The sequence below is a fragment of the Python bivittatus genome, unplaced genomic scaffold (genome assembly GCF_059951505.1).
Source record: "Python bivittatus isolate LINGU-HERP-01145 unplaced genomic scaffold, Pbiv_v1 ctg000690_np1212, whole genome shotgun sequence".
Lineage (NCBI taxonomy): Eukaryota > Metazoa > Chordata > Lepidosauria > Squamata > Pythonidae > Python > Python bivittatus.
Genome location: NW_028277096.1, coordinates 21,319,090 through 21,346,370, shown reverse-complemented (window position 1 = coordinate 21,346,370; position 27,281 = coordinate 21,319,090). Strand labels below are relative to the sequence as shown.

Below are 27,281 nucleotides of genomic sequence, written 5' to 3'. Positions count from 1 at the left end.
TTCTTATCCTTTTCTTAGAAAATGTTTTTAGTAAAAATAAACTCTTTTCTATGGAACTTCTCTCTGTGCCTCATTAGGCGAGGATGTACAGATTGAAGAACAAAGCTAGACTATATGTTCTGGGTTGCTAGGGAGGAAGTGATAGAAATCTCCCTGTAGCGGTTTCTTTCCTGACAAGAAATGGACCAGTTTGGTTTCCACCTTGCTCTAATGTTCCTCCTGAAAGTAATGAATTTCTGTGATTGGAGGTGTGATCAGATCTGGATCTCCACAGGCCTTCTGCTATATTACACTGGCTCTTGGGTTAGAAAGATCCCTGCTTAGCTTCTTAGGAAGTTCCAGAGTCTCAGGAAATAAATACTTAAAGGCCTCTTCCCTAATGGGGCAGGAAGGGGATGGTGGCAGCAATGGAATGCAGTTTCCCCCTGTTATTTTGGTCTCCAAGGAACTCAGGTGTGACAGTTCTGAAAAACAGAAAAAATGTGCCGTTCTGGTGTAATCCTTTTGCTGTTGTAGAGACTGCAAAAGTAGGGCATCAGCAAGGAACCCATGAGGATAAGCACCCATCTAGTTAACACATTGCCCGTGGTGGATCCCTGTGGACAGAAAGACATGGGTGTGGATTATTTCAAGGAAAGTATTTTTCAGGTGCTGTAAATGAGCTACCTGTTAAAGTCTCTTGTGTGCCAAATAATTCGACCTTTTAGTTGACTAGGAATACATTATTCAAGACACAAGCGGTAGGTATCAGCCACTGTTGCCTCTTGGTGACAAAGGAAATTGACGTTGCTGATCATTTTCAGGGCTGGCTGCCTGTTTGGTAGCTGCCTGTCCTCTCACGTGTGTGAAAGAAAGCTGGCCTCTTTTCCACAGGGAAGATCCTGTGGAGGAACTTCTGCCTACCTCTTTTTAATTTTCCCCACCATGTCAGAGACATCATGCTTATGTTCTAGAGCAGGGTTCCTCAACCTCAGCAACTTTAAGATTGGTGGACTTCAACTCCCAGAATTCTAGGAGTTGAAGTCCACCCATCTTAAAGTTGCTGAGGTTGAGGAACCCTGCTCTAGGGAGCCTCTCAGTCTCTTTAGTGGTGTGTTTTCAGTCTACAGCTTGAACTGAAAAACGAAGAGCTGCCTAGTTGTGTCTGACCAAGAAATGATTGCCTGCAGATGACCGGCTTGGAAGCTCTTCCGATTTCTCTCTTGAGAACCCATCAGCATGCTGTGAAACATTTTCTTCATACTTCAGTTCAGCACTCTATATTCTAACCCAATTTGTGGTAATCAAGCAGTGAAACTTTTGCAGACAGGAAGAGGATTGGGTTTCTGTCGGTCATCAGTGCCACAAGTGATTGACTTATGCTGGTAGACAAACTAGCATAGTACAAATTAAGTGGTCCGGTAGCTGATCGAAAACTAATCTTATTTATAATAGGATTATATCCCCCCACAACTTTGTGTGCCCCATATATGTTGGACCACAGCCCTTATTTAATGGCTTTTTGAAGGGATGGAAACTTGGAAATTGGCAGTAAAAAATACTTGTGGTGTTTGCCAAAATTCTGCTCATACATAAATGAAATGGCTAGGATAGCTTACATCTCCTTTAAAAGTATGTGTGACTTACTGGTGTACTTAGGATATTTTAGAGCAGTGTTTCTCAACCTTGACAGCTTTCAGATGTGTGGACTTCAACTCCCAGAATTCCCCAGCCAGCAAGGTTGAAGTCCTTGGGAGCTGAAGTCCACACATCTGAAAGCTGTCAAGGTTGAGAAACACTATTTTAGAGTGAATGTATTTTTAAAGTTATTTGCAGGACTGTCTCTCCCTGGTTGTATCCACCTGTCCTGTGAGATTCAACAGGAGAGGCATGCTCCAGATCCTGTCCATTAGGGAGTGTCATCTGGCAGGTCCCTGGAGGAGAGCCATTTCTGTTGTGCCGCCCCCCTTCTGGACCATGGCAACTTGCCCTGACCCTGCTGGCTTTCTGTATGACCCTGAAAACATGGTTTTGTGGCCAAGCCTGGGGCCCAAAGTGTGTGGTTAATCCTGTATCGTGATTTTGTTGATAATGCCGTTTGGTTTTATCTCGGCTACTCTATTTGTTATACATTGTTATGGTTTTATCTTGTTATTCCCTGTTAGCTGCCAAAGTCATATATTTGAGATGGGTGGCCATACAAATTGAGTTAATAAATAAATATTTAAAAAGCTGGTAAAGGGCACACACCCTTGAAATAAACCTACATATCCTCATATCCCAAGGGGCCAAAACATAGTTTTTGAGAGACTAAGTCTACCATTGTAACAATGTGAATTGTTTGTTATACAGTTTTAAAACAATGCATTCATGAGGGTCTATTATTCGGCAGTAACAATTGCGCAAGGCTTTTTCTATATTTCTCATCCCTCCTAGGGTTCCCCCTCCCCATTTATCCTGGAGAAATAAGTTCATCTGGTTTTCTCTACCTTCAGATGTGTGATCATGCAAGCACACTGCAGTTGACTTGTTCTGAAACGGTTTATTTGAAATGTGATTCACATAATCCCATATTGTATAGCTGAGCATGTATGCATTTGCTTGCTTTATTTTTTCCTCCCTTTCTGGCTTTTAAAACTGAACTCTTTCTGAAAAATGTTGCACTGTCTTCCTCATCTGACTTCCTGTGTTGATCGTCTTGCAACATTCTAACAACTAAGGATTTTCTTCTACTATAAGCTTTTGTAGACTAGAAATCAGTTCATCGAAAGTATATGTCAGTTTTCCTTTAACTATTTTGAGCTAATTTGTAGGATTAAAACGTACAAGGCAGATTATACAGAAGTATAAAAAATGCACATTCCTTTCAGAAAGATTTTTTTTTATATAGTAAGATCTATTTGTTCTGATTTCATGAAATATTTAGTTGGTATGATCCTAGGCCTGAATTTTTATGCCATTGACATTGGTGAGACTATTCTAAAATGGCTTTAAAATAGCCAGTCTTTTTTTTAAAAAAGGCTACATTGTTTTTAGATGGTGGAACTGGTTGTGGAGCTATGCACAATGGTTTGGAAGGGCTTCCATGAGCATGGGGCTGCTGCTGAAAAGACCCTGCATAAGAAGCCTTCCAGGAGGACTTAGAAAGGTGATGTTTTGAATAAACTATTTGGAACCATTTCAACTTGTATAGGCCCATATTTGCATTGGAAATGGGTCTTGGAAGTATTTGGGTAACTGGTGCAAGTGGGATACTGTATTGCATGCTCTGGTTCTCTCTTCCACCAGCATCCAGTTGTCTGTAAGGTCTGTTCAACCTACAGCTGTTATGAGAGCCAAGGAGTCATTACTACAGAATAACAGAGGTCAGCTGCGCAGAATCTGTGTGTTGAGGAACAGATCTTCAGTTTTGTGGGTCCTGCAAAACGCTTAAGTTGGAGGTCCTTGCACTTTATGGGATTTCCTGCTTCAATGCAATGTTAGATTGGTTCTTCTGCCTGCCATTATATCAGTGTTGCCATGCTCCTGTTGTGGCTGTAAGCAAGCAGCCCTGCTAAAGAGAAAGTGGAAATGTTTGCCCACAGTGGCCCAAGTATTTCTGGTTTGGATATTCATTTAGGCAAACTCACACTCTGACCGTAGTATCCTGTTAGAAGTTTGGTTGAGATAAAATATGTTGGAGACCTGGTTTTCTGTCCGGTAACAGAACAGTGGTTTACTTCTGGGTGTGCATTATCAAAACTAGTACGCTGTGCATTTTCAGCATTTTTGTGCTTCCTTTTGGAAGGCGAGCACTTCTAGGAAATTATGCTGACTATCCTACAAGAAAAGGTCAACAGGTTTGCTACTGTCAGCATCTTTTTTTCCCCTTAATTGTGTTTCAGTTGGTGAGGTTCATTGACAACATCAAAATACTTTTCCACAAGCATCAGCCTATTCTTAGTGCTTTAGCTAGTTCTTGTGGGGAATGGATCTGGACTACATATATTTTTCAGTCCTGCTGTTTGTAGAATCAGACATTGTACTTAACCTCGGCAGCTAATTGTATGCATGCTGATTTTTATTGTTATATGTTTTGGTATAGTTTTTAACTGTTTTTAGCTGCCCAGTCTCAGAAATGGACGACCACATAAATAGTTCAGCAGACCTTCTGCAGTCCCCTTCACATCCGTGATCAAAATTTGCTCTGAAGATTTCAGTTATCCTATATACATCCATCAGAGACTGTCAAAAGGAGCAGACGTTTCTTACTCTGCCTCCCAGCTTTCCATTCTCTCAGTGGAAGCAGTTTTTGTTAAAGTAAACATGAATGAATCCTATGTCTTAGCAGATAAATTAATCAAATGCAAATTTAATTGAATTCTTCAGGTGCGTACTAGGGTTTTAGGGAGGATCACGCTAAGAATGTTTAAATGATAGAATTTATACAAAATTGGTGCTAGAGAGACTAGAAATGATCTTTTTAGGAAAGAAATTAGCAATGCGTTTGTGGGGGTGGGGAATGTCTTGAAGTACCATTCCATGTTCTGGTGCTCAGCTTACAAGTTGGTGTTGGAGTTGGTACTGAAACAGAATCCATTTATCCAGATTGCTCTATTGTAGGCAAATTCTCTTATTAATCATCAGCTTTTACTGCAGAGCTTCCTACAAGTTTTTAATCCTGACAGTAATTGATCTTTAGCTGTGGCGTTTGTTGCCAGCTGGTTTTGGATTTACTCAAATTTCAGCTTGCACATGTTTGTTTTATGTTCTTTTCCCTACTGGAAAGACATTCCTCACAAGGCAGCTGGACTCCTGCTCAAGGGGATCAAAAACCGTTCATTGGAAATTGATGATTAGTTACACAATGTGCAACTCCTTGGAAGCTTTCAGTACTACGAAATGGGAAAGCAGAAGTTGTCTTCTCTTTTAGCTTAGTCTGGCAGTCAGATACATGACGGAACGGAAATCCTTGATTCTAGTCAGAACATGGGACCTCTGCACAGTAATACCGCACGGGAGTACTTGATGAAGTCCTGATAATACTTTACAGTAGCAAAGCAGATTTTCCTGAAAGTTTTGCTCCTTCTTTCAGCCTCCTAAACTGTTTGTCTGTACAGTTCTGACTGCGTGCTATGCAGCTTGTAGATATCTTAGCAAAGATATTAGTTTGTGCGGGGCCTTCATCTTTTAAAAAGCTGTTGGCTGGTTACCCTTTAAAAATCTATACCAGCGTTTCTCAACTGGCTGGAGAATTCTGGGAGTTGAAGTCCACATGTCTTAAAGTTGCCAAGGTTGAGAACACTAATCTATACTATAGAGAGTAATGGATGCTAGATATTATGATAACAGTATTTCTCACCAAAGTACAGTTGACAAAGTCTATTCTATCTTGTCCATGTATCTGTTGTAGAAAATCTGTTGTTGTAGCTTAATTCTCCAATCTGCTAAGAATATATAAGAACAGCCCTGCTAAGTTAAGCCAACACCCATTGTAGTCCAGCATTTTATTTTTTGCAAGGGGCAGTCATAAAACACTGGGGTGTTTAAAAGCAAAAGTTGGGGATATAGTCTTCTCCCACCATTGTCACCTTGCAGCTGGTATTTGGAGGCATGGAGAGGGGGGGTGCCTTCAAGTCAGTCTTGACTCCTGACGACTGCCTGGACAAGTCCCTCCAATTTTGGGGGCAAGCTTTGGGAAGTGGTTTGCCATTGCTTGCTTCCTAGGGCTGAGAGAGAGTGACTGGCCCAAGGTCACCTGACTGACTTTGTGCCTAAGCCAGGACTGGAACTCACAGTTTTCTGGTTTGTAGCCTGATGCCTTAACCACTATACCAAAGTGGCTCTATGCTTCCCCTCCCAACCCGGAGGTAATGTAGAATCTTCCAAGGCCAAAAGATCTGACCTCTGAATCAATCTGCTTTTGAAGCTATCCAAGTTAATGGCCACCGCCGTGTCTTGTGGTAATGAATTCCACAGGTTAATAATGTGCTGTGCGAAGAAGTGCTTCCCTTTGTCTTTTTTTAAAACTCCTCCTAGTCAGCTTCATTAAATGATTTCTGATCCTAGTATTCCCTGTCCACTTTTTCCAGGCTCTGCCTAGATGTCCCCCCAGCCCCCTTTTTCCAAACTAAAGATTACCAAATATTCTAGCTTGTTCTCATAGGGAATGTATTCTAGAACCCTCTAATTTAGGTTGCCTCCTTTTGCACTTTTTCTGGCTTTATTTTCTGTTATACAAAGTACTCCAGATGTGGACATATGGAGATTTGTATAAAGGCATTACGAGGCTGGTGTTTTTATTTTCAGTCTCTTTCCTTATGCTCCCTAGCATGGAATTGCCTACGCATCTGCCCCCCCATTGCTATTTTCATTGTGCTATCCTCTAGCATCCCAAGATCTTTTTCCTGATTTGTTATGTTGATGGGGCTTGAACTGATGATACATGAATTTAAGGGGTTTTGCCCCAATATACTTTAGAGCATACTTCATTCTGTTTCTCTGTCAAATACAACTTTCCCAGTGAGAGGCCTTTGCTGTGAGTAAGTGAGGTTATGATTTAGGATATTGTAGTGACTCGGATGTTGAGATACTTGCTTCTTTCCAGCTCAGCTACATTTTTGTTGGAATGTCCTTTTCTGAGAACAAACTGCATTAAGTACTGATTGAGTGCTTTATAAAGGATTGGCAAGTTTGGGCATGTATTGCTCCTCTGAAACTTGTTTCCTTTTGCTTGTATATGTTTATTAGTGTTGAATTTATATCCTGTAGATGTGTTACCTTTTGTGCTGCCCTCTTAGTATTTAGGAATCATCTTCAGGAGGGCATCCAGTGGCCTGGGAGCCGCACAAGTGAAGGCTCCTGGTAGCCAGGGGATCTTCAGAAGGGTTTGTCCTGCTGATCTGAGTCACTGGGTGAGTTCATAGCAGGAGAGTGAGTCCAGCAGATAATCAGGTCCTAAGCTTTTAAGGCTTTAAAGTTCAATAATAGTACCTTCAACTTTGCAAATCTTTCAGTGCAGGAGTTGTATGTTTCCAGGTCTGCATGCAGTCCTCTGCAGGCATCTGAGCATACACATGGAACAACAAGCAGAAGCAACAGTTTCTGCTTACTTTGCTTTTTTAAGCAATGGTGGAGGTTAGCCCAGAGGAGAGAGCAAATTAATGGGCAGTGGTGATGGTAGAAAAGAGATGGAGGAGCAGGGCATTGAGAGTGTCTTTCTTTCTGGTCCCAGACAAATAAAACACATACAAAATTTTAAAAACTGACAAATCAAACCTGAAGCAATTAGTGTACAGGTAGTCCTCACTTACTGGCCATTCATTTAGTAATCGTTCGAAGTTACAACAGTGCTGAACAAAGGGGCTCACAACCGGCCCTCGCACTTACAACTGTCACAGCACCCCTGCGGTTGCATGATCGTGATCCAGGCACTTGGCAACCAGCTCATACTTACAACAGTCCCGGGGTCATGTGATTGCCATTTGTGACCTTCCCAGCTGGCTTCCAGCAAGCAAAATCAATGGGGAACCATGTGATTAGCTTAACAACCATGAGTCGCTTAACAGCTTCAGTGATTCACTTAATGACTGCTGCAAAAAAGGTCGTAAAATTGGGCATGACTTGCTTAACAACCGCTCCGCTTACAATGAATTTTCCGGTCCCTGTTGTGGTCATGAAGTCAGAACTACCTGTAATTATGAAAAGAGGATATCAACCATAACTATTGCTAGAAACTGGGCAGCCTTTTTAGTAGTTTCTAAAGTGGGGTCTTGTGGAAGGGAGATTGTAACCTCATGATAAAAAAAAGACAGTTTTTTTCACAATCAGATTTATGAGCATCAGATGCCATGGATGGTACAATGGACAGTTGTTTTATGGGCATTGAGGGTGTCTTCACAGAGCAACTGTAACTCTGTATGGAGTGTGTATGTGTCTCATTTGCACGGGCCTAGATTAATTTGAGTTGTCAGTATCCTTGTAGGTGAGCGTGAGCAGAAGTTCTGTCAGGCAGTCTTGCTGTATCAGAGAATTACACCCTTCTGCACCTAGCATGAAATATTCCATGTTCAGCACACAGCGTGGGCCAGAGTCTTGGTGTTTAATAGCATACCACTTGGCTGAGCTCTTTCAAACATTCAGAACAATACTTAGCTGCAATTACTACAGTAGTTCTGTAAGGTAACGTGATATTATCTTATCGCAGGGCAGAGAACTGAGGTTCGTGGTGACATATAGAAAGCCACCTAGCAAATTTATAGTGAAAATTAGATTTCCACCACAAATTCATGGTTGTAGCTTGGTCTCTAGGGGCGAAGGAATAGAATCCACAGAATTCTTCAGCTTTGTGTTTTTAAAAATTGTGCATCGATCAATAGCATTAAAATTAGCTCAACCTTTTGGTAGATTGCTGCCTGTAGCACTTTTGGCTAGGAAATTAAGAATTGAAAATGTAGCACTTCTGGAGGGCACCAGGTTGGAGAAGCTTCTCTCTTGGCAGCAGTTCTACCAAAAAATGGGGTTACTTTTAGCAGAGGGCTGCAATTAAAGCAAATGTATATTTAGGATGGGAGGCTTGTTGTTTAAACTGTGGCTAAGCCTTGCCTTTGCTCAGGTAACTCTTGCTTTTTGCCCCACTTTGGTAATTAAATGATGAAATGAAAAAAGAATGGCTTACTCTGAATGTATAATTTAGTGGCTGCTAGGGACACATTAAAAAAATCTGGAGTAAACTTAAAAAGAAAACGGATCTTGAAAGTCAGTACAGTTGTAATGTTAAGCCATTTTTAAATGCTGATAAGGTATCAGGAATGGATGGTACTACTGTAATTTATGCAGGTAGAAGGCATTTTTTTAAGGAAGGAAGGCACTGTAATTGAGGTATAAATAAGAGACCGCTGAACCAAGCACCTGCATTTCAGGAAACCTGATAGTATACAAATCACCCTTCGTTTTCCAAGCTTTTCAAATGGGAGGCCTCAAGTGATGGATTTAATTCTGTAGAGCAGTGTTTCTCAACCTTGGCCATTTTCAGATGTGTGGACTTCAACTCCCAGAATTCCCCAGCCAGCATGCTGGCTGGGGAATTCTGGGAGTTGAAGTCCCACCCATCTTAAAGTTCCCAAGGTTGAGAAACACTGCTGTAGAGTATGAGTAGGTTAGGTATAGGAAGATGCAAGAAAAAGAGATTGAAACAGGTAAATATGTATTATCCCATATAAAATAATTTCTGAAACGTATAGGTATATTGTCCGATGCTTGGATTTTCATATTTGACTAGAGTGGCACTTGTGTTTTTTTCCTTTTCAGGACCTTTTTAAGACAAAAACTTCTGTATATGAAAAAGAGAATGTGTATGTGTGTCTCTTTTTGTGTACAGTGGACAAAGCAATCAGACAAAAACATGATATAACATGGTTCCCCAAAATATTTTGTACTGACACAAAACCTGCTAGATTCACACAGTATATTAAGGCATAATATGATGAATGAGCTACAATACAATCCATAATAGCTGAACTCACGTAACACTCTAAGCCATAAACAAATGTAATTAAAACCACCCATGGCTTAGTGTGTTGAAAGCAGTATCTCACCAGAAGTCCATGAATAGGCCTTTAAGAGTATTTTATGAACAGAACGGCAATCGCCAATGACTTCTAACTAGCATTCTCTTCAAAAGTACACTGAATATTTTCTAATTTTTATTGTGGTACAAGTCGCTGTTCAACTACAATTCCCACACTGGTATTCTGACAGACTGGGGAAAGAAATTAAATAATTCAGAGTCTCCGGTGGGGAAGTATTGCATTCCACAGAACAGAGACTCCAGCGCAGTACGCAATCAACAGATGAATGCTAGTAACAGTGTAGTGATTACTGTCTTTGAAGCAACAATCACTTACTTTATATGAAACTTTTTAGAATCAGGACACTTCAGCTACAGAGCACATTTTTAAAGCAGGATACTTAATTTGTGTGTCAACACTAAGCCATGATTTGTTTAACAGTGTCTTATTGATTAAACCAGAAAGATAAGGCATACATAATACATTGAATCATGAGTCATGGTTTATAAACCACAATGAAGAGGCTCATGCAGTTGTTTTACAGAAAACCAGGATTAGACGGAATTATGTTAATAATTACTTATTAAACTTGTATGCCACCCAACTCTCTACAACTCAGCTATTATGTTAACACAAGGTATGCCCTAAGATCATGCTTGGTTCACACCTTTTATTAAGCCACGGTTTGATAGGTCACAAATGCTGTGTTTACACATAACACTAATCCACAAATCATAGTTTATAAGCTACAACTGTAGGGTGGGTAAGACAGGTGCAGGGAAGGGTGGTGTGAGACCCAGATGAATATGCCACCCTTGAACTGAAGCCCCTGAATTATAGTTAAGGGGAGGGAAAAGAGAAGAAGGCATGGAGAAGAACAGTTATCAGGGTTAGGCCATGGAGGGGAAGAGACTGGGGAAGCAGACGGTATCACCTTTGCCCTTCCTTCCTTCCTTCCTTCCTTCCTTCCTTCCTTCCTTCCTTCCTTCCTTCCTTCCTTCCTTCCTTCCTTCCTTCCATTTCTGAGGACTGGTCCCAGCTAAAACCAGATCAACCTAAATGGTCCAAGGTTCACTTCAGGCAAATCTTTATGTGCTCAGAATGATCTGGCTGAACTTCCAAGAAACAGTGAGTTTGGTCTGTGCATGCCCAAAGGGTTTTCACTTTGTGCACACCCTTAATTTTCTCTATGCCGGATGCAGCTAATACTACTTTAATTGCTGCAGTTTCATATTGGCCAGACTGGTGAAAGGCTGCCTTTCAAACAAGGGCAGGTCCACTGTGTTTCCATGTCATCCTTCCTTCAAGCATCTTTCAGGACATTATACTCTGTCCCTGCCTCTCCATTTTATTCTTACAAACAACCTCCAAGCAAGGGCAAGAGTGCAAGGGACAACTTTTCAAGTGAGGATTTAAATCCAGGGACAGGCAACTGTTTTGGACCCAAGGCACCTCACATCTCTATGCATATCTCACACACATAACCTCACAACCCCTGGAGTGATCTTCATGCGTGCTAGAGAAGGAAGATTGCCTCCTCTTAGCCCCAGGCATCCCTTCTTACTTGCTCTTAGGCTTCCCTCCTGCCCCCCTTCTGACTTGATAATGTTGCAGTTGCTGTTGCTTTCCTAAAAGGGGCTCTTCCTTGCAAACCCACAATCAGTGCTCACATAAAACTCTGGACACTCTTGCTTCTACAGGTAGTCCTTGCTTAACAACCACAATTGGGACCAGAATTTAGGTTGCTAAGTGATGTGGTCATTAAGCAGATCATCACATGATCAGACCCGCTTTTACAACCTTCTTGTGGTGGTTGTTAAGTGAATCACACAGTTCCCCACTGATTTTGCTTGCTGGAAGGTAGCTGGGAAGGTCACAAATAGCAATCACGTTACCCCGGGACACATATGCAGTTAACTCTTAGTGACCCACAGATAGATTTTCTCCATGATAATCTGTCCCTAACCTGGCCCTTCAAGCGTGTTAGGATCCTAAGAGCACCCTGAAGGACAGCCAAAGCATGGGGTGCATAACACATGCTATCAACTCTGATGTCACCTGAAGAGCGACTACTCCAGCTTGTCTGAAGTTTCCAGTTCCGTTTCCTGCAGGAATCTCTCTATAATTGTGCCATCTAGTTCTGTTCAAGAGCCACACCTTCCAAATAACCCTTCATGAGCTATTAGTAATGTGCCACTCCTTTTATAACAGTTCACTTGCCAACGCAGCATTTTAACTGGTAGAATAAAGAGATACCCTTGAACGCTTAAGGCTTAGTTTTGCTATACTCTTCCTCCCCAGGCAGTGGACCCTGTTAACTGCTCTCTGCGCAAGTTGCCCAAGTCCTTCTGCAGCATAAAACCGGTCTTGGAAATGTATCCCAGATAACTTTTATAGAAAGTCTCTGTTACATACAGAGATGGGTTAGTATGCATTAAGGAGGCTATTTCAAATAAATTATATATATTTTCTTTTCTTCCCACAAGTATAGGAGACGATTATGCCCTTGAAACCCTCCCCAGTATAAAACAGTACGTTTCTAGATACTCAAGTTTACCAGCCTTTTCTGGTTTGTCGTATTAATTGGGCAAGTATAGGATACTACTACTTCTTTGTTCACCAGGGCAAGCCCTGAGAGTAGGATTGTTTGTGTAAAAGCCATTGTAATATCCTCATTTAGAGACTGAATTTCTTCAGAAAGATGCAGAGCTAGACATCAGGGAGGAATCATCAAAAAGTAGAGTAAGCAGTCTGGTGCTCTCCAGATATTTGGGACGATGGCAGCCGCAGAACCCAGTCAGCAAGACCAGTGGTCAACTACCATGAGAACTGTAATCCCAACTATCTGGAGGGCACCAGATCCCCTTGAGGATTGTTCTTAAAATCCAGCCTTGCATGCTGTTGTTATGGCCACATAACAGTATGTTACAGCCCTTAACGGTGGCCCACCCTGCCTTTATCAGAGGCTGCAAGGAAGAACCTAACAGAATTTGAGAAGGTGGAGCCTTCCATGAGGCACATGAAATGTCCCTGATAATAAGGAGAAGCACACAATGAATTCACAGCCCCAGAGTTTCCACGTGTGTGTTTCAGAGGAGCAGTTCCGGAAAATATCTGAGGAAACACGATTGGCTGTTGCAAAACCTTCATGTCCAGGCTTAACTGGTTGTCTTGAATGAATCATTCCATGGTAGTAAAATGGTAATCTTGCATCAGTGTGGAACTGAAAGTGCATGGAGGCTTCCAGGGAAATTGCTACAGAAATGGGATCTCTTTCGAAAGAAATTGCAGTTGGAGGCTGTGCTTTGCTGGCTGAACGTGCTTGCTCTCCAGTCAGCCTCGCAGCTGAGTAGGGAGTTAAAGTTAAGATCTTTTACTGCAAACCACAGTTGCTTAAACATGGCTTTTAAAGAAGAAAATGTGCTGAATGTTGCTTTAGTCTTCTTAAATTTCATGGCTGTTTCCTAAGTCGCGTTTGCGGCGGTGCTAAGTCGTGTTGAAGCAGGAAAATGTGGTGCGCTTAGTAATTACTGCTTAAGGGGCTGTCCAAGTAGGACGAACGTGGAACCGCGGCTTTTTAACTTTCCATTTTTAAGGAACCCTTGTCCTTAAGTAAGCAAAAAGTAGCTTGTTTTTGCCTTAGCATCAGCCATTGTGGTTTATGATTAGGCACATGCCATCAGCCAATTGTGATTTATTCAAAAGCCATGGCTTAGTGCGAATGTGTGTTTGCTGAGGAATCCCTGTACTTTGGAGCAGATTCTAAAGCAAGTTTTTCAGACTTGGCCACTTTAAGAGACATGGACTTCAACTCCCAGAATTCATCAGCCAGCCATGCTGGCTGGGGAATTCTGGGAGTTGAAATCCACATCTCTTAAAGTGGCCAAGTTAGGTTCATATAATGAGGAAACTCATTTTGCTTCTGCCTGGAGTTTGATTACAGTTTTTGCACATAATTCCAGGTTCCAAATTCCTTCATAAGAAACATTCAGCTGTAGGTATCAAACTATATCAGGAAAACTCCAAACGTTGGAATATATTCTCCAATGTGCAGTCATGTTAGCCTTGACCTAAATTACATTTCCTTGCTAGGGAAGCAATGGTTAGATTCCTGCAGTTTGGCAGTGACCTTAAATTTGTTCAGCTGCAGCTTGCATCATTACATTCTGTTACTTTTAGTAGCTGTCTAGATGTACGCTTTTTTTGTTCATCTTCTTGGTATTTGTAAAGAAAGGCAATTGGCAAACTTGTTATCAGACCGAATGGTATCATATTTAATTATTCTTTGGTGCCTTTCTTCAGATTGCATATGAGAGCCAGTGTAAAAATTGGGGTTTGATACCAATACAGTCAGCTGCATTACTTGAAAACTAGTTGGTAGATTGTCCTGGCTTAGCTTTAAAAAAAAAAAAAAAAAGGCACCCATCAAAGCTGCTGAAAGAGGAAGACTTAATCAGTGTATGATTTTTGTAGTTTCTCCTGGCTTTATATGTTTGAATGGCTGTTCAATAGCTGTTGAATAGCTAAACTTAAATTGTTCTTGTTAATATCAAGTGACACTATTTTATATGTCTTGATCCTATTGGACTGGGGTGGTGGTGGTGTTAGCGGTAGTGGAGATCAGCTGACTGCTCTCCCAAAATTTTGGTGCTTGGCAGCTAACAACATTTTTAAAATAAGTGGAAACAGTCTTTAGAAAATCTGAGGAATGGTCATGAGCAGTGTAGTAGTCAGGAAGCCAGGAAAATAACTCATGCCATTTGCTCTATTTGCCAATAAGCTTGTCCCAATTCAGAGTGCTAGTTTTAATTTCTAAAGTGCTACTTTTAATTTCTAAAACCCCAATCACTTCAGGTCATCTGCTTTTATTTGTAGAGTTCTGCTTGCACCATTAAGATCTGCAGAAAAAAGAGTCTTCGGCACCCCAAATATCATTCTGGCTTGTCTCTGCTTGCAGCTTCTTGAGGCAATAGCTGCAATTAAAAAACTAACAAATAAACTGGAAAATTTGTGTTTAATGTAGCACATTGTAGTTGTTCACCCATAACCTTAATCCACAATGATTTGCTGACTACTACCCTTTGTCTTAGTGTGATGTGCTAGCCCATTCCAAGAAGGAAACTAGGATTTGGAAACCACCCTGGATGTTAAGTCCAAAACCAAGAAACCACATTATAGGAGTTAGTAATATGGGTGAACCACTGTGACTACTAGTGGCTTCCTTCCAGTTGGTCTTGGCCTGGCCCCATCGCAATGAGCTTTCAAGCAGGCCAGAATTGCTTGCTTACCTTGATCTTGTTTGTGGAACAGTGGAGCCAGTGACCCAGAAGAGATGGGCTCTTCTTTCTTAGTTGTGTTCAAGCAGAGACTGGGCAGCCATATGTTGGGGCTGTTTTCATTTAAGATCCACTGAGTGGAGGGGGCTGGACTTGAGTTGCCTCTTTCAGTTCTAGGAATCTGTTCTATGATTTGTAGTTAGTTTGGACTTTATATGGTTGTCAATGGGTATCTGGTATTAGCTAGTTTAAACTGTTAGTTTATTATAGTTTTTATCAGTCCCTCCTTATCTCTTTACAGCATGCCATCTAAGGCAGGGTTTTACTATAACAGACAGATCTTACATCTTTTAAATAAAATAAATCACTATGTCTAGGATAGTACAGTTAGTCCTCAGGTTACGACCACTTGTTCAGCGACTGTTCAGAGTTTACAAGGGGGACTACCAACTGGTCCTCGGAGTTCCAGCCATTGCAATGTCCCCACGGTCACATGATTGCAATCTGCCCAGCTCATGATTACAACATCACAGCGAGCTGCGGTCACATGATCGCAATTTCTGATGTTCCCTGTCAGCTTCCCACAAGTGAAGTCAATGGGGAAGCTGGCAGGAAGTCAGAAGCTGCTCCTGCTACTTTTTCGCCTGCCGGCTCTTCGTAGCACCCACCCGCAGTGCCCTGCCCATCCTCCCTACTGCTGGCTTGCAGCTGCCTCCTGCGACACCTATGTACCTGCCCACAGTTCTGGGCACTTGCCCACAACACCCCCCTCCCCCATGGCACCTGCAAGTCTGCTTGCCTGGGATTCCCACCTCTTCATGCTTAATGACCCACATGATCTTGGGGTTATGATGGCAACCAAGATAGATATTGCTAAGCAATGTGGTCACATGACATCGCACTTTAGGACTGCATCATTTAGCGATGGAAATTTAGGTCCAATTGCTGTCGTAACCACAGGACTACCTGTAAAATTTTTAATATAATCTTATTGAAAGTTTTAAAAACAAGAATGAAAATTAATACAAACTAAAATAAAGGAAGAAGGAAAAAGAAAAAGGAAGAAATAAAGGAGAAAGCTCAAGTAAAAAAGGTAGAAGAAAAATAGAAAAGAAAGAAAAAATATATAAAGAAGTGGCTTCTGATCTTCTTTACAGCAGTTATAAGTACAATTGTAGATTTACTTCGTTCTCTAAAGTTACGTTGTGACTCTCTTCTTTCTATAATCTATTCTATCTAATGGTCAAAACCATAGATCATAAGTTCATTTTTTTGTTTTACACAAAAAGTCCATAAGGGGTTTCTAGTCAGCAATAAACATAGGTATTTTTTTTCTCTAATCAAACAGGTCAATTTTGCTATTTCAGCAAAATTCTGTCATCTTTACCAACCATTCCTCCATTGTAGGTATTGCCAAATCCTTCCATCTTTGCGTGCACAATAATCTTGCTGCAGTTATCATGTATAAAAACAAAGTTCCATGACTCTTTTCCAACTGTTTATCCATTAGTCCCAAGAAGAAAAGTTCTGATTTCAGTTTATATTAATCTTTAAAATCCTCTGAATCAGTGTATGCATTTGAACCCAAAATCTTCTAGCGTTTTTGCATGTTCACCAAGCATGGTAAAATGACCCTTCTTGTTGCTCACATTTCCAACATAGATTTGTAGTACCTTTATACGTTCTAGATAATTTTTCTGGTGTAAAATACCAATGGTACAGGTAGTCCCCAGTTTAAGAACAAGTTCCATTTCCAAGGTGTGTCCTTAAGTCGAATTTGTATGTAAGCTGGAATAGTATTATTGTATAATACTGTATAAGTAGTATTGTATATTTAATCAAATCATTGTGTATTTAACTTGAATTTTGCTACAGTAGGTGCCGTTCTTAACTATGGGTTGTCCGTAAACTGGGCATTCTTAACCTGTGGACTACCTGTACATCATTTTATAAAAGTTCTCTTTAAGATTATAACATAATGTAAATTTCAATCCTTTCAACCACGTATTTCCCATTGTTCCATCTGTATATTATAACCAAAAATTTTAGCCCACTTTATCATACATGCATTTATTCTTCTGTTTCAAATTTCAATAAAAGTTTATACTTTTTAGCAATTACACATTTATCATTTGTACACAATTCCATTTCAAAGTCAGAATATTCAATACCATAAATTATTTTGACTACTTTGAATCTTTCTGATAACTGTAAATAGGAAAACCATTGACAATTATGTCCCTCTGCCACCAGTTCTTCTCTTGGCAGGATTCTAGTATCTCATGGTAAGTTAACCATTTGTGTTTGCCTCTTTTCATCTATAAAATGCTTCCTGTGCTGAAAGCCACAAAGATGTTCTTGGGCACAACCTGGATTTGTATCTATTTCATATTCTCGATATGGCATGTCTAACATAACGATTTTTAAAATCTACATTAACTTTAACTTTATCATACCACAAATGTCCATGCCACCCCGATCTCAGGTCATGGCTTTTTCACTCTTAGAAGTCTTCTATTTCTCAGCAACATCCACTCTTTCATTAAAATTCTTTTAATTTTCCCATTAACGTCTCTATTCCCTTTAGTGGATTCTCCAGAATCAACATCAAGTCATCAGCAAATGTCCTTAACTTATAAGTTTCTTTTTTAATCTTCACTCCCACAATTCTCTCATCTTGTCTTATATCACTATTCAATATTTCAAGAACTAAAATAAACAGGAGAAGAGACAACGGGCATCCCTGTCTTGTCCCTTTTTGTCTCTCACAGGGTTTTGTTAAATCTCCATTGACAATTATTTGTGCTTTCTGTGAAATGTAGATCAATCTTACCCATTAATAAAATTCTCTCCAAAATTCATATCTTCCAAAACTTTAAACAAGCAGTCTTAGTTCAAAATGTCAAAGGCCTTCTCTGCATCTAAGAAAATCAACACGGCTTGTTTTTCATTATGTTGCTCCAAGTATTCCAAAATGTCCAACATGTTTCTTATATTATCCTTTAACTGTCTTTTTTAGGTAAAAACCCACATGGATCCTCATCAATAAATTTTTGCAAAATTATTTTCGACCGCTACCTGTACCATGTTTGTGGGGTGCTGGCCTGACACAGAATTTCTTGTCTTTTCTGTCTTTGAGATCACAGTGCTGAGGAAATCATTGTCAGCTGTTAGCAATGGAAGAGGGTTTGTTGAAATACTCATTAAAAACTTTGACATCTTTTGTGTTTTTTAGCTCCAGAACCTGGGTGTTAACCCAGCCAACATTGGCTTCAGTACTCTGACCATGGAATCTGACAAATTCATCTGCATACGAGAGAAAGTTGGAGAGCAGGCTCAGGTGGTCATCATCGATATGAACGACCCTAGCAATCCGATCCGCCGGCCAATTTCGGCTGATAGTGCCATCATGAATCCTGCTAGCAAGGTTATTGCCCTCAAAGGTATGGAAAATGTTTTCCAGCTTATTTCCCGTTTTATGATTCAAAGACCTGGATTTTAATGTGTTCAAGGTTCCTTATTTTTTGCTGTCCAAAGTGAACCACAGTTGCTAGTGAAATAAATGTAATTTTTCGCTTCCTCCTCTTTATGGCAATGAAAGGCCGTGGTTTGTCCAGTGTTTGCAACAAAAATTGGGGGAAAACTAGTGGGGTTGATTTGTTCACAAGCATTTTATAGTCTCAGCTTTATCATATCTTAAAATGTGCACTTTTAATCTGTGGCAATTCAAAAGTGTGCTATCCTTTTTTAAAAACAACCATGGAGGTTTTGTTAGAACATTTCAGAACAAGGATGTTAATACTTCCTGCAAAACAATGACATTTATTTTCCCATGGCATGCACAAATTTCCCACCCATATTATATGCCAAATGCCTCCTGATGTAAATCATGTAAGGGTAAGTCAAAACTAGGTTATAGTTCCCCTTGCACAACTATAATTATATTCTACCTAGGCCTCTTACGGTCAGAACACAAGTCCCAACTTGAACCAATCTTTGTAATAGATGCTAAATGTCTAAGTTATACCAGTCTTTTTTTCCCCTGAAGCACAGCAAATTTGCCTTCCGTAATGTCCACATATTGCCACGTTTTTCCCCCATGGTGGATAAACTAAGCTCTCAACTGTCTCATTACAGCAGCGTCCTCTTTTCTGATGGCTTTAATGTTTTATCACTATTTTTGTCACACTTCCTAATGCTTTCTTGTGTGTGCAGATGGTGAGTTACCTCCGTTTCAGATTGTATTTGTGTTTGTCCTGTTTTATGAAAAGAGAATGCAAAAGGCTTACCAGATTAAAGGCTTAAAAGTGAGCATGGTTGAATAATTAAGGCAGAGTAAACAAGGACTACAGATGTGCAAAACTCAGTGATACAGGAATCGGGTGTTCTGGGATTCTCCAGAACATCTCCTGAATTAGTAAGTTCTGTACATCCCTAACAAGGATCTATATTCTGACATGTGCAACATTGTTTTCCGTGCTCAATAACAATTGGGGGGGAAAATCCATACCATTCATCCAGGTTGAATGCTAGAACCTACAAGCATCTCTGCTTGGGTATGCGTCATGCTTTTTATAAACAGGACAGAGACTTACAATATCATATCTGGCTGTATATTGCTTTTTGTGTATTCTGTATATAATGGGGGGGGGAGGTTGAAATGAAGCCATTCAGGCTTTCAAACAAAGAATAATGAGTCTTAGCCTATTTTTTATTTGATTTATATCCCGCCTTTCATTCAGGATTCAAGACAGCTTATGTAGTGCTCCCTCCTCTTAGTGCTCCCCTCCTAAAATCCATGATTTTTTTTTTTTTAAAGACCAGTCTAACCTGCTCTTTAAAGGATAACCATCTGAATATAGAATCTATAACTTCTGGTGGGCAAATGTGACCTTAGCCTTTAACCCTCAAATTTAGTGGTTAATAGCTTTGAAAGTCTTTGCCTGCATAGTTTCAGTGCTTTGTGTTCCTTTTGGATTAAAGATGGTGCAGTCATGTGGGGCTGGTAGCGTCCTTGGAAGTATATGTAGTTCAGTCTCTCTCTCTCAGTCCTCCCTAAGCTTTTTAACCTGTTCTCCCCCAACGTGTTTGTTTCTGGCCTGCCGTGCCTTCACCTATTCCTCTCTTCCACGAATATCTTTATGTAGAAGTATATTCTCTTCCTGGTGTTTGTCCTTTAAACAACATCGTCAACATTTCACAGAGATCTACGTGTCAGGGAGTAATTTCATGGGGTCCTGCTTATTTGTATTTTATTCCTTCTATATCCTGTATTTCCTCAAAGGTCTTCAGAGGAAGACCCAAAGGGCAGATCTCATTTTATTCTTACAGCAGCCCTGTGTGGCAGATTAGACAGGGATCTGGCAGGTATTATACCAAAGGCCATTTCCTGAGCTGAATGACCATAGAGGAATTCAGACTCACCTTTTCCTGGTCTGTGTTCCAGCACTCATCAACTAAAGCACTCCAATGTCGTATGGAAAGGACTTTGAAAGTAGTGGTCCATGATCCATGTTGAACATTCACTCCTTTTTAATTCTTGGGGTATTCCTCTTTGTGACCTGCAACCCCAGTCTACCCAGTTGTAATTGTATTCTCTCATCTTTCTAACCCCTGTGTTTGCTGTGTGTTTAGTCTGTAGTATGCAACAGCAACAACATCTAAGAGCAATGGTTTGTTTGAAGTTAAACTAACAACCCATCTAAGAAAGTGCCCACTTTGTGTCTACAAGAATAGGACACGGCTGGTTGTCCCCATACTTATACTAGATGCAGACATTAATGTGTGTGTTGCACTAATGTTGTATGTCTTGATATACTTTATCTTCTCAAGCAAGAAGTGAAATCAGTTGCTTGGGTTAAGGATGAGTAACTTTGCATGAATGTTGAGCATCATGAAAAAAAACATGTGTGCTGTAACTGGCTCTAAGGCCACGATCAGTTCAGCCCTTGGTTCTCTTAGGACTCGTGTAGGATAGAAGTGGCATTTGACAAGTTGGCCATTTTTACTGTCAAATACCGTGCATGACCCTTTCGCTGGGTTAGGATTTGGATGTCAGATAATATACGCAGGCTTAAATATCTGTAGGTCTTTAAGCGACGGATCATTACAAGTAACTTTGGTCAATTAATCCGTACTCATACCTTTAGCTGGGAAGACCCTTCAGATTTTTAATATCGAGATGAAGAGCAAAATGAAGGCTCATACCATGACGGATGATGTCACCTTCTGGAAGTGGATTTCCCTGAACACTGTTGCACTGGTCACTGACAATGCTGTGTACCACTGGAGCATGGAAGGAGAGTCTCAGCCAGTCAAAATGTTTGATCGTCATTCCAGTCTCGCGGGTTGCCAGATTATCAATTACCGTACTGATGCAAAGCAGAAGTGGCTGCTTTTGACTGGTATATCTGCACAGGTAATGTTTTAATATAGTGATATAGCCTAATGGGTTGGAGCACTGCTTTAATTAGAACTGGGATCTGTGCTATAGGACATGGGAGAAGATGGTTACTTTCTCACATCTTGTGTGAAAATAGGCAAAAGATCCCTCTAGGACCCTTGTAGCAAAATTGGGATCTTTGTATCTAAGGCAAGTCCGTGACCATTCTCCCGCAGCCCATGCAACCTTGATCTCTTGGCAGAGCATTGGCAAAGCCTCAACAGCTAATCTTTTGTAACGGAAGGAACCCTGCTAAACTTCACTCTGAAGTTTTGTTAGTTACATGAGGAGACACATCCTGCAAAAGCAGAATTTGATTGGGACTAATCAAAGAGAAACATTTCTGATTTTCACTGTATGCAGTGGCTGCTGGTTAAAAAGCTCCTTGGTGTAACCCCAGGCTTAAAACACAGGTTTCAACCTCTGCTTTTGGAGACCCCTCCAAGGGCCAAAATTATTTTTTATTATTATTTTTTATTTTTATTTTTATTTTTTTGTTTTTATATACGGTATGACCCAAATCTCAGAAGGTTATCAACTCTCATAAAGTTTTGGCATCCTCAAGACATCTGGTAATGTAATGAGATTTGGGCTGTTTTAATGTATTGAAGATGGGTTTTTATTTTCATAGTGGGGGTTCACAATTACCAGAGGAAGGATGGTCACACGTGTTGTGGTGGCCTCAGTTGCTGCACTGCTGACTTTTGCCTTGTGTGGCGGTCTTCAACACTTTCGGTGTTATCTGTCTCTGTCAATGCATATATGCATTAAAAAAAGCCGGGAATCACTAGTGCAACCAAGTGAACATCGGACCATTTGTTATCTAGGAGTGGATTTAAGTATAGTTCAGCTTGTGACCTGTGAATAAAGAAATTGTCACTTTTTTCCTTCCATTATTCTCTTTCACGTTCCAAAATTGTAAGCCCATGAAAGTCATAATGTAAACCCTAAAGTAGCTTTAATACAGTTTTTCAAAACTTAACCCTTCTCCCAAAGCAAGGGAAATCATTAACATACTAGCCTTTTAAAATTTTTACTAAATTTGCAGTTTGTTCAGAGAAGTTTGATTACTGGGTAGATTGGATATGGAATGAATATTGTGCGAAGACAGCCCCCTGTGCCACACTCCTCATAGCCCTTATCCTTCCAAAGCAGCGTGGCCCCCAGCCATTGGAAATGTGTTTGGCCCCCACTCACTGGAATCAAGTAACGACCAGATAGAATGGTCACCACAGGAAACAAGTCTGGATGAGTGAGTCAAATTAGAGTTTGTTTACTTCAGTAGCTTCTTGTCGCTTTTCAGGAACCACCCAGGGTGAGCTTCTGCTAAAGAAAAGGAAAAGGAGCACAGAATTAAAAAGGGATATCTAAGAAAAAATGCTGTTCCTGGCCATTTTAATAAGATTTGAGCCCTCTTCAGATGTACATCCTGAATGCTAAACCCGTAAATAAAGTTTACTGTTAGCTTAATGCTGTGCTTGAGTTAAATGTTCACATGACCCCTTTTCTTCCCTTCTTAAAGCAAAACCGCGTAGTTGGAGCCATGCAGCTTTATTCTGTAGATAGGAAAGTCTCTCAACCCATCGAAGGCCATGCCGCCAGTTTTGCACAATTCAAGATGGAAGGCAATGCAGAAGAATCCACCCTTTTCTGTTTCGCAGTGAGAGGGCAAGCTGGAGGCAAGGTAAGTCTGTGGGTCTCATGGCCGTTCTTCCATCGCTGGGGAGAAGATTTTGGCCTTGGAAGTTGTTGTTTTTTTATACAGATTTAGGCTTTTTGGTACATAGTTTTGAACAGCAGGAATTCCCCTCTCCATTTCAGCAGGCAGCATAAACCATTGCAGCTTGCCTCAGGTGCCTGATACGACTGAAGAACATCCCTTCCTGATAAACAGAAGGCACACAGATCTGAGCAACTGCATGCAAAATATAATTTGCTCTGTTGTTGTATGCTGTTCAGGATCTTGATGATTGGAGGGACACATACATTGGAGTGATAAGTGGGAAGTTTAATTGGGGCCATCATGATTCAGAACTGTGATTTCCTGAGAACACTGGATGTCTGAAGGAACAGGTGATCTTCAATGGAAATCACATCCCAGCCTAGTTGTAATGTCACTTCTTGGCTGATCCTGCGTGAAGCAGTCTAGCCTATTTTCAGCCATGGGACATCCTTCTCTTCTAGTTTGGTAAAGCAATGTATTGGAGAGCATGCACCCCTTTCCAAAGATGGTATCCAATCTGACTTCTTTCTATACAGTTGCATATTATTGAGGTTGGGGCACCTCCCACTGGAAACCAGCCCTTTCCTAAGAAAGCCGTGGATGTCTTCTTTCCACCTGAAGCCCAGAACGACTTCCCAGTAGCAATGCAGGTATGTTATATTATCAAGAAATGGCCTTTATGTGTCACTCCTGAGAACTTTGGAATAGGATGGCAGGCAGTGTAATCAGAAGGGCTTAAATGAATCATGTCAAGACCTTAAAAGAATTAACAAAGCTCAGTACTGCTCATCTCCGAGCTTTGGATTTAACATTGTAGCTGCTTTTTGTGGAACAAAGTTCAGGTGTTTTTGACTTTTGTAGATGTACAGTTGGCCTCCTGATCCTTAGTCTTGCTAGCTTTGCAGTTTGGCACTTGGACAGTTCAGACTTGTATGAACATACTGTATTTTTAATGAACCAGGACACTGCACGCCCTACAGTTTTATAAGAGCAGAGTTCATAATCCTAAAAGTCTGTTTGTGTTCTTTTAAAATATGTTTCTACCCCATGTATCTGTAGCGAAGCATTAACACTGTGTGAGTAAAGTGCAGCGAGCGTAGAGGATGGCCTTGAAGGACAGAGGGAGAATCTGTTACTGGGCAACAATGAGATAAATGAGGCTTGAGCCCCGGCCAAGAAAGTGGTGTATGAAAGCCCTTTAGACAGCCCTCTCCCCTCAAATTTACATGAAGATAAAAGAGGGGGGAAGGGAAGTTCATTCAGACTGGTAAGATTCTGTTACAATAGCTGTTGTAATAGAAGTAGCTTTAGGTCTGCATGGTGTCTGTTTTTTAGTCTGGTCTACCTTATAGGGCTGACACAAAGTCTACTAACATTTTTGAAACCTGGGGGTGGCTGAATAAGATTTGTTTAACACAGGCTACCTATTGCCATGACTAGGACTGAAGTTTGATACAGAACAGGAGACCATGCTAACTTGTTCAGGTTATATCACATACACTGGACTGTCTTTGGTGGCTTTGCAACTACAGTATATTCCTCAGGATGGCTACCTACCATTCTGTTTCTGCTCTTTCTGTTTGCAGATTAGTGAGAAGCATGATGTAGTCTTCCTGATCACGAAATACGGTTACATCCATCTGTATGACCTTGAAACAGGCACCTGCATCTACATGAACAGAATCAGTGGAGAAACCATCTTTGTCACCGCACCACATGAAGCCACTGCTGGAATCATTGGGGTCAACAGGAAAGGACAGGTAATGAGGCTTTAATGTTTGGATGACTTATTTTTCAATAATTATTATTATTATTCAAGAAACGTTATTTTTCTTGAATATTTAGATGACTACTAGAATTCATGTAATAACTTGGAAGTAACTTGGAAGTCCACAGCCAAACCTCTCTGTGCTGTCCACGCCGCAAAATAAGCCGAAAGGGTTGTATTTGAATAGTAGTAGGTCGAAGTTCAGACCTATGGAAGAGCTGCTCGAGCTCTCCTGGCAATATTTAACAGCACTGACCTTGGAAGATCTTTCTTGATCAGATGATACTTGCTTTCGGTTCATGGCCTGCTGTCAACTGTAGGTGGCTGCTTTCCTGCCAGGAATTGGAGCCACCAAACTGGTTCTCTGCTGGTGCTGAGATTTTGGCCTCCTGCAAGAAAATTGAGGGCCTGGAGTTGAGGAGGAGGCGAATCCTGGAGCGTCACATCTCTCATCCAGAAGCTGCCTCTTATCCTCTGTCTCTTGAAAAACACACAAGACAATCCAGGCGTGCAGTCTGTCTCTTGTTAATCTGTTACTGCTGTATAGTCCCACGCCCTCTGATGCCAGAGTGGGCCTCCCAGTAACCCTCAACTGCATTTCGGGGCAAACATGCCCTTCGGTCACCAAACATGTGATAAGGGAGAAAGCACACGTGCTTAAAATGTAAGATGCAACGGAAGTTTGCAGACCCTGTGAGCACCGTGGTGACCTCTGTGATTGCTTTGAGGCAGTTTTTCCCAACCTGATGTCCCCCAGATGTGTGGGGGCTTTGCAGTCATGGAATTTATAGTCCACCACATTTGGATTGTCTCAGGTGGCTGCAAAAGGTTCAGTTTGAGCTACGGCTAAGACTTGCAAGGAGAGCCAGTTGAGCGTAATGGTTAAAGGCACTGGACTAGAAGCCAAGTGAGGAAGCCATGAATGCTAGTCCTGCTTTAGGCACAAAGCCAGCTGAATAACTTTGGGCCGGTCACTCTCTCCCAGCTCTAGGAAGAAGGTAAAGACAACCCATTCCTAAAAAATGGTGCCAAAAAACCTGCCGGGACTTGTCCATGTAGTCACCAGGAGTCAAGACTGACTTGAAAGCACAAAACAAAGAAATTGGCAAAGCATTCAGCGTTGTGCAAAGTAGTAGATTTATCTCTCTTTCTCCTCTCACTGCCCCTCAATTTTTCTACCTTTACTCTTGTTAATTTGGTATGAGGTTGTCATCTTCAGCTGACCTGCTGGATTAACCGAACCACAAAACCTGTTGCCTGATTTGTTGAGTGCAGGGCCAAACGTTGAATTAATCTCTCTACACACACAACCTTATCTTGAGACCCATTGTATTTTTGTTTTTATTTTTGATAGCAACCTGGTGAAGGTTGCTACTGTAAGTCACTTGAATATGGCATTATTTATTTAGGGTCCAGTTCTAGGTAGGGTAGAGGAGGGAGGGAGACCCGATTAATAATCATTTGGTTCAGGATCTATACCTCGTAACCAGTTCAGAGCTGAACAGTGTTCTCATCCAAGAGCATGCTGTCAGTGCTGGAACTCCATTAAGATTAAACAACGCTTTGACAACAGCCATCATCACTCCCCCTCAATCATGTTAATCTGCTACTAAGCTGCTGTAGCTGCTTCAAAAAAAAAAAAAAAAAAGTCTGGCATCCGGTTACCAGCCTGGGAAGAGGCAGGCATAGAAAGCTAAAGACAGTTGTTTTTCTAGCATGATGATGGCTGCTTGGCTTGGCAGGGCCTTTTGCATCTTTCTCTTAATAGGGGATTGAATCTAGAACCCAACTACACGCAAAGCATGTGCCCTCGTCACGTTGGGTGCGGCTCATCTTAAAATCTTTGCATCTGAACTCCTCCTTCTGTGAAAGATGCAGGGAAATGCCTTAATCTGAGCTGGGAGTCAAGAGACCACACGGCTTGGTCTGCACATACTGAGGAGAATAACTCTTTGCTATGCCCGGTTGGGCAGGTCTGGTCCTTGAACCCAAATAACTGGCTTAGATGATGTAGTTTCTGAGACACTGTATTAAAGGATCACCTGTTGTGTCTTTTTTTTTTAAAGTCTGAATAAAGTCTAGTCTTGACAGCAGAAGAATTGGAGAAGAACTAGTTGCCCAAAGGATGTGCCTACCCTGAAAAGACCCCAGCCAACCTCAGCTTCTGTTATATTATGCAAAAATAAGGATCCAGAGCAAAGCTGTATCTTCAGATCTTCCAACTGGTGGCTCTGTATAGTTCTGAACAGATTGGATGTAGATGACTGGTGTTGGCACGATAATCTTTGCCCTCCTTCTGGGCTTCAGGTCCAAAGATAAGCAATACCTGATTTTGCACAGAGTTCCCTCTCCAACCAAAGGCAGTTCTGTACATGGCACAAAACTAGGCAGATGAGCCCTGCCCTGCCCTACTTCATGCAGCAAGGGTGCGGAGGCCTTGTGGCGTGCACTTGCCCATTAAGCGGCTAGCAAATGGGGATCAGATACGTTCGCTCATGAGGGGAGCTTTCTTCATCTAGAAAACATTTGTGGAAGTGGGAACTTA

The 27,281-nt window shown here is 41.1% G+C and overlaps 1 protein-coding gene across 2 annotated transcripts in view; it reads left to right on the top strand.

Moving 5' to 3' along the window:
• The window catches only part of CLTC (clathrin heavy chain), a 77,488-nt gene that overhangs the window by 7,108 nt on the left and 43,099 nt on the right, over positions 1 to 27,281 (top strand). For both annotated transcript variants that reach the window (XM_088152512.1, XM_007427650.3), the window contains exons 2-6: positions 18,039 to 18,246; positions 20,953 to 21,221; positions 22,768 to 22,929; positions 23,505 to 23,618; positions 24,555 to 24,728. In XM_088152512.1, the coding sequence (XP_088008638.1) occupies positions 18,039 to 18,246; positions 20,953 to 21,221; positions 22,768 to 22,929; positions 23,505 to 23,618; positions 24,555 to 24,728 (927 nt within the window). The remainder of the gene's footprint in view (positions 1 to 18,038; positions 18,247 to 20,952; positions 21,222 to 22,767; positions 22,930 to 23,504; positions 23,619 to 24,554; positions 24,729 to 27,281) is intronic.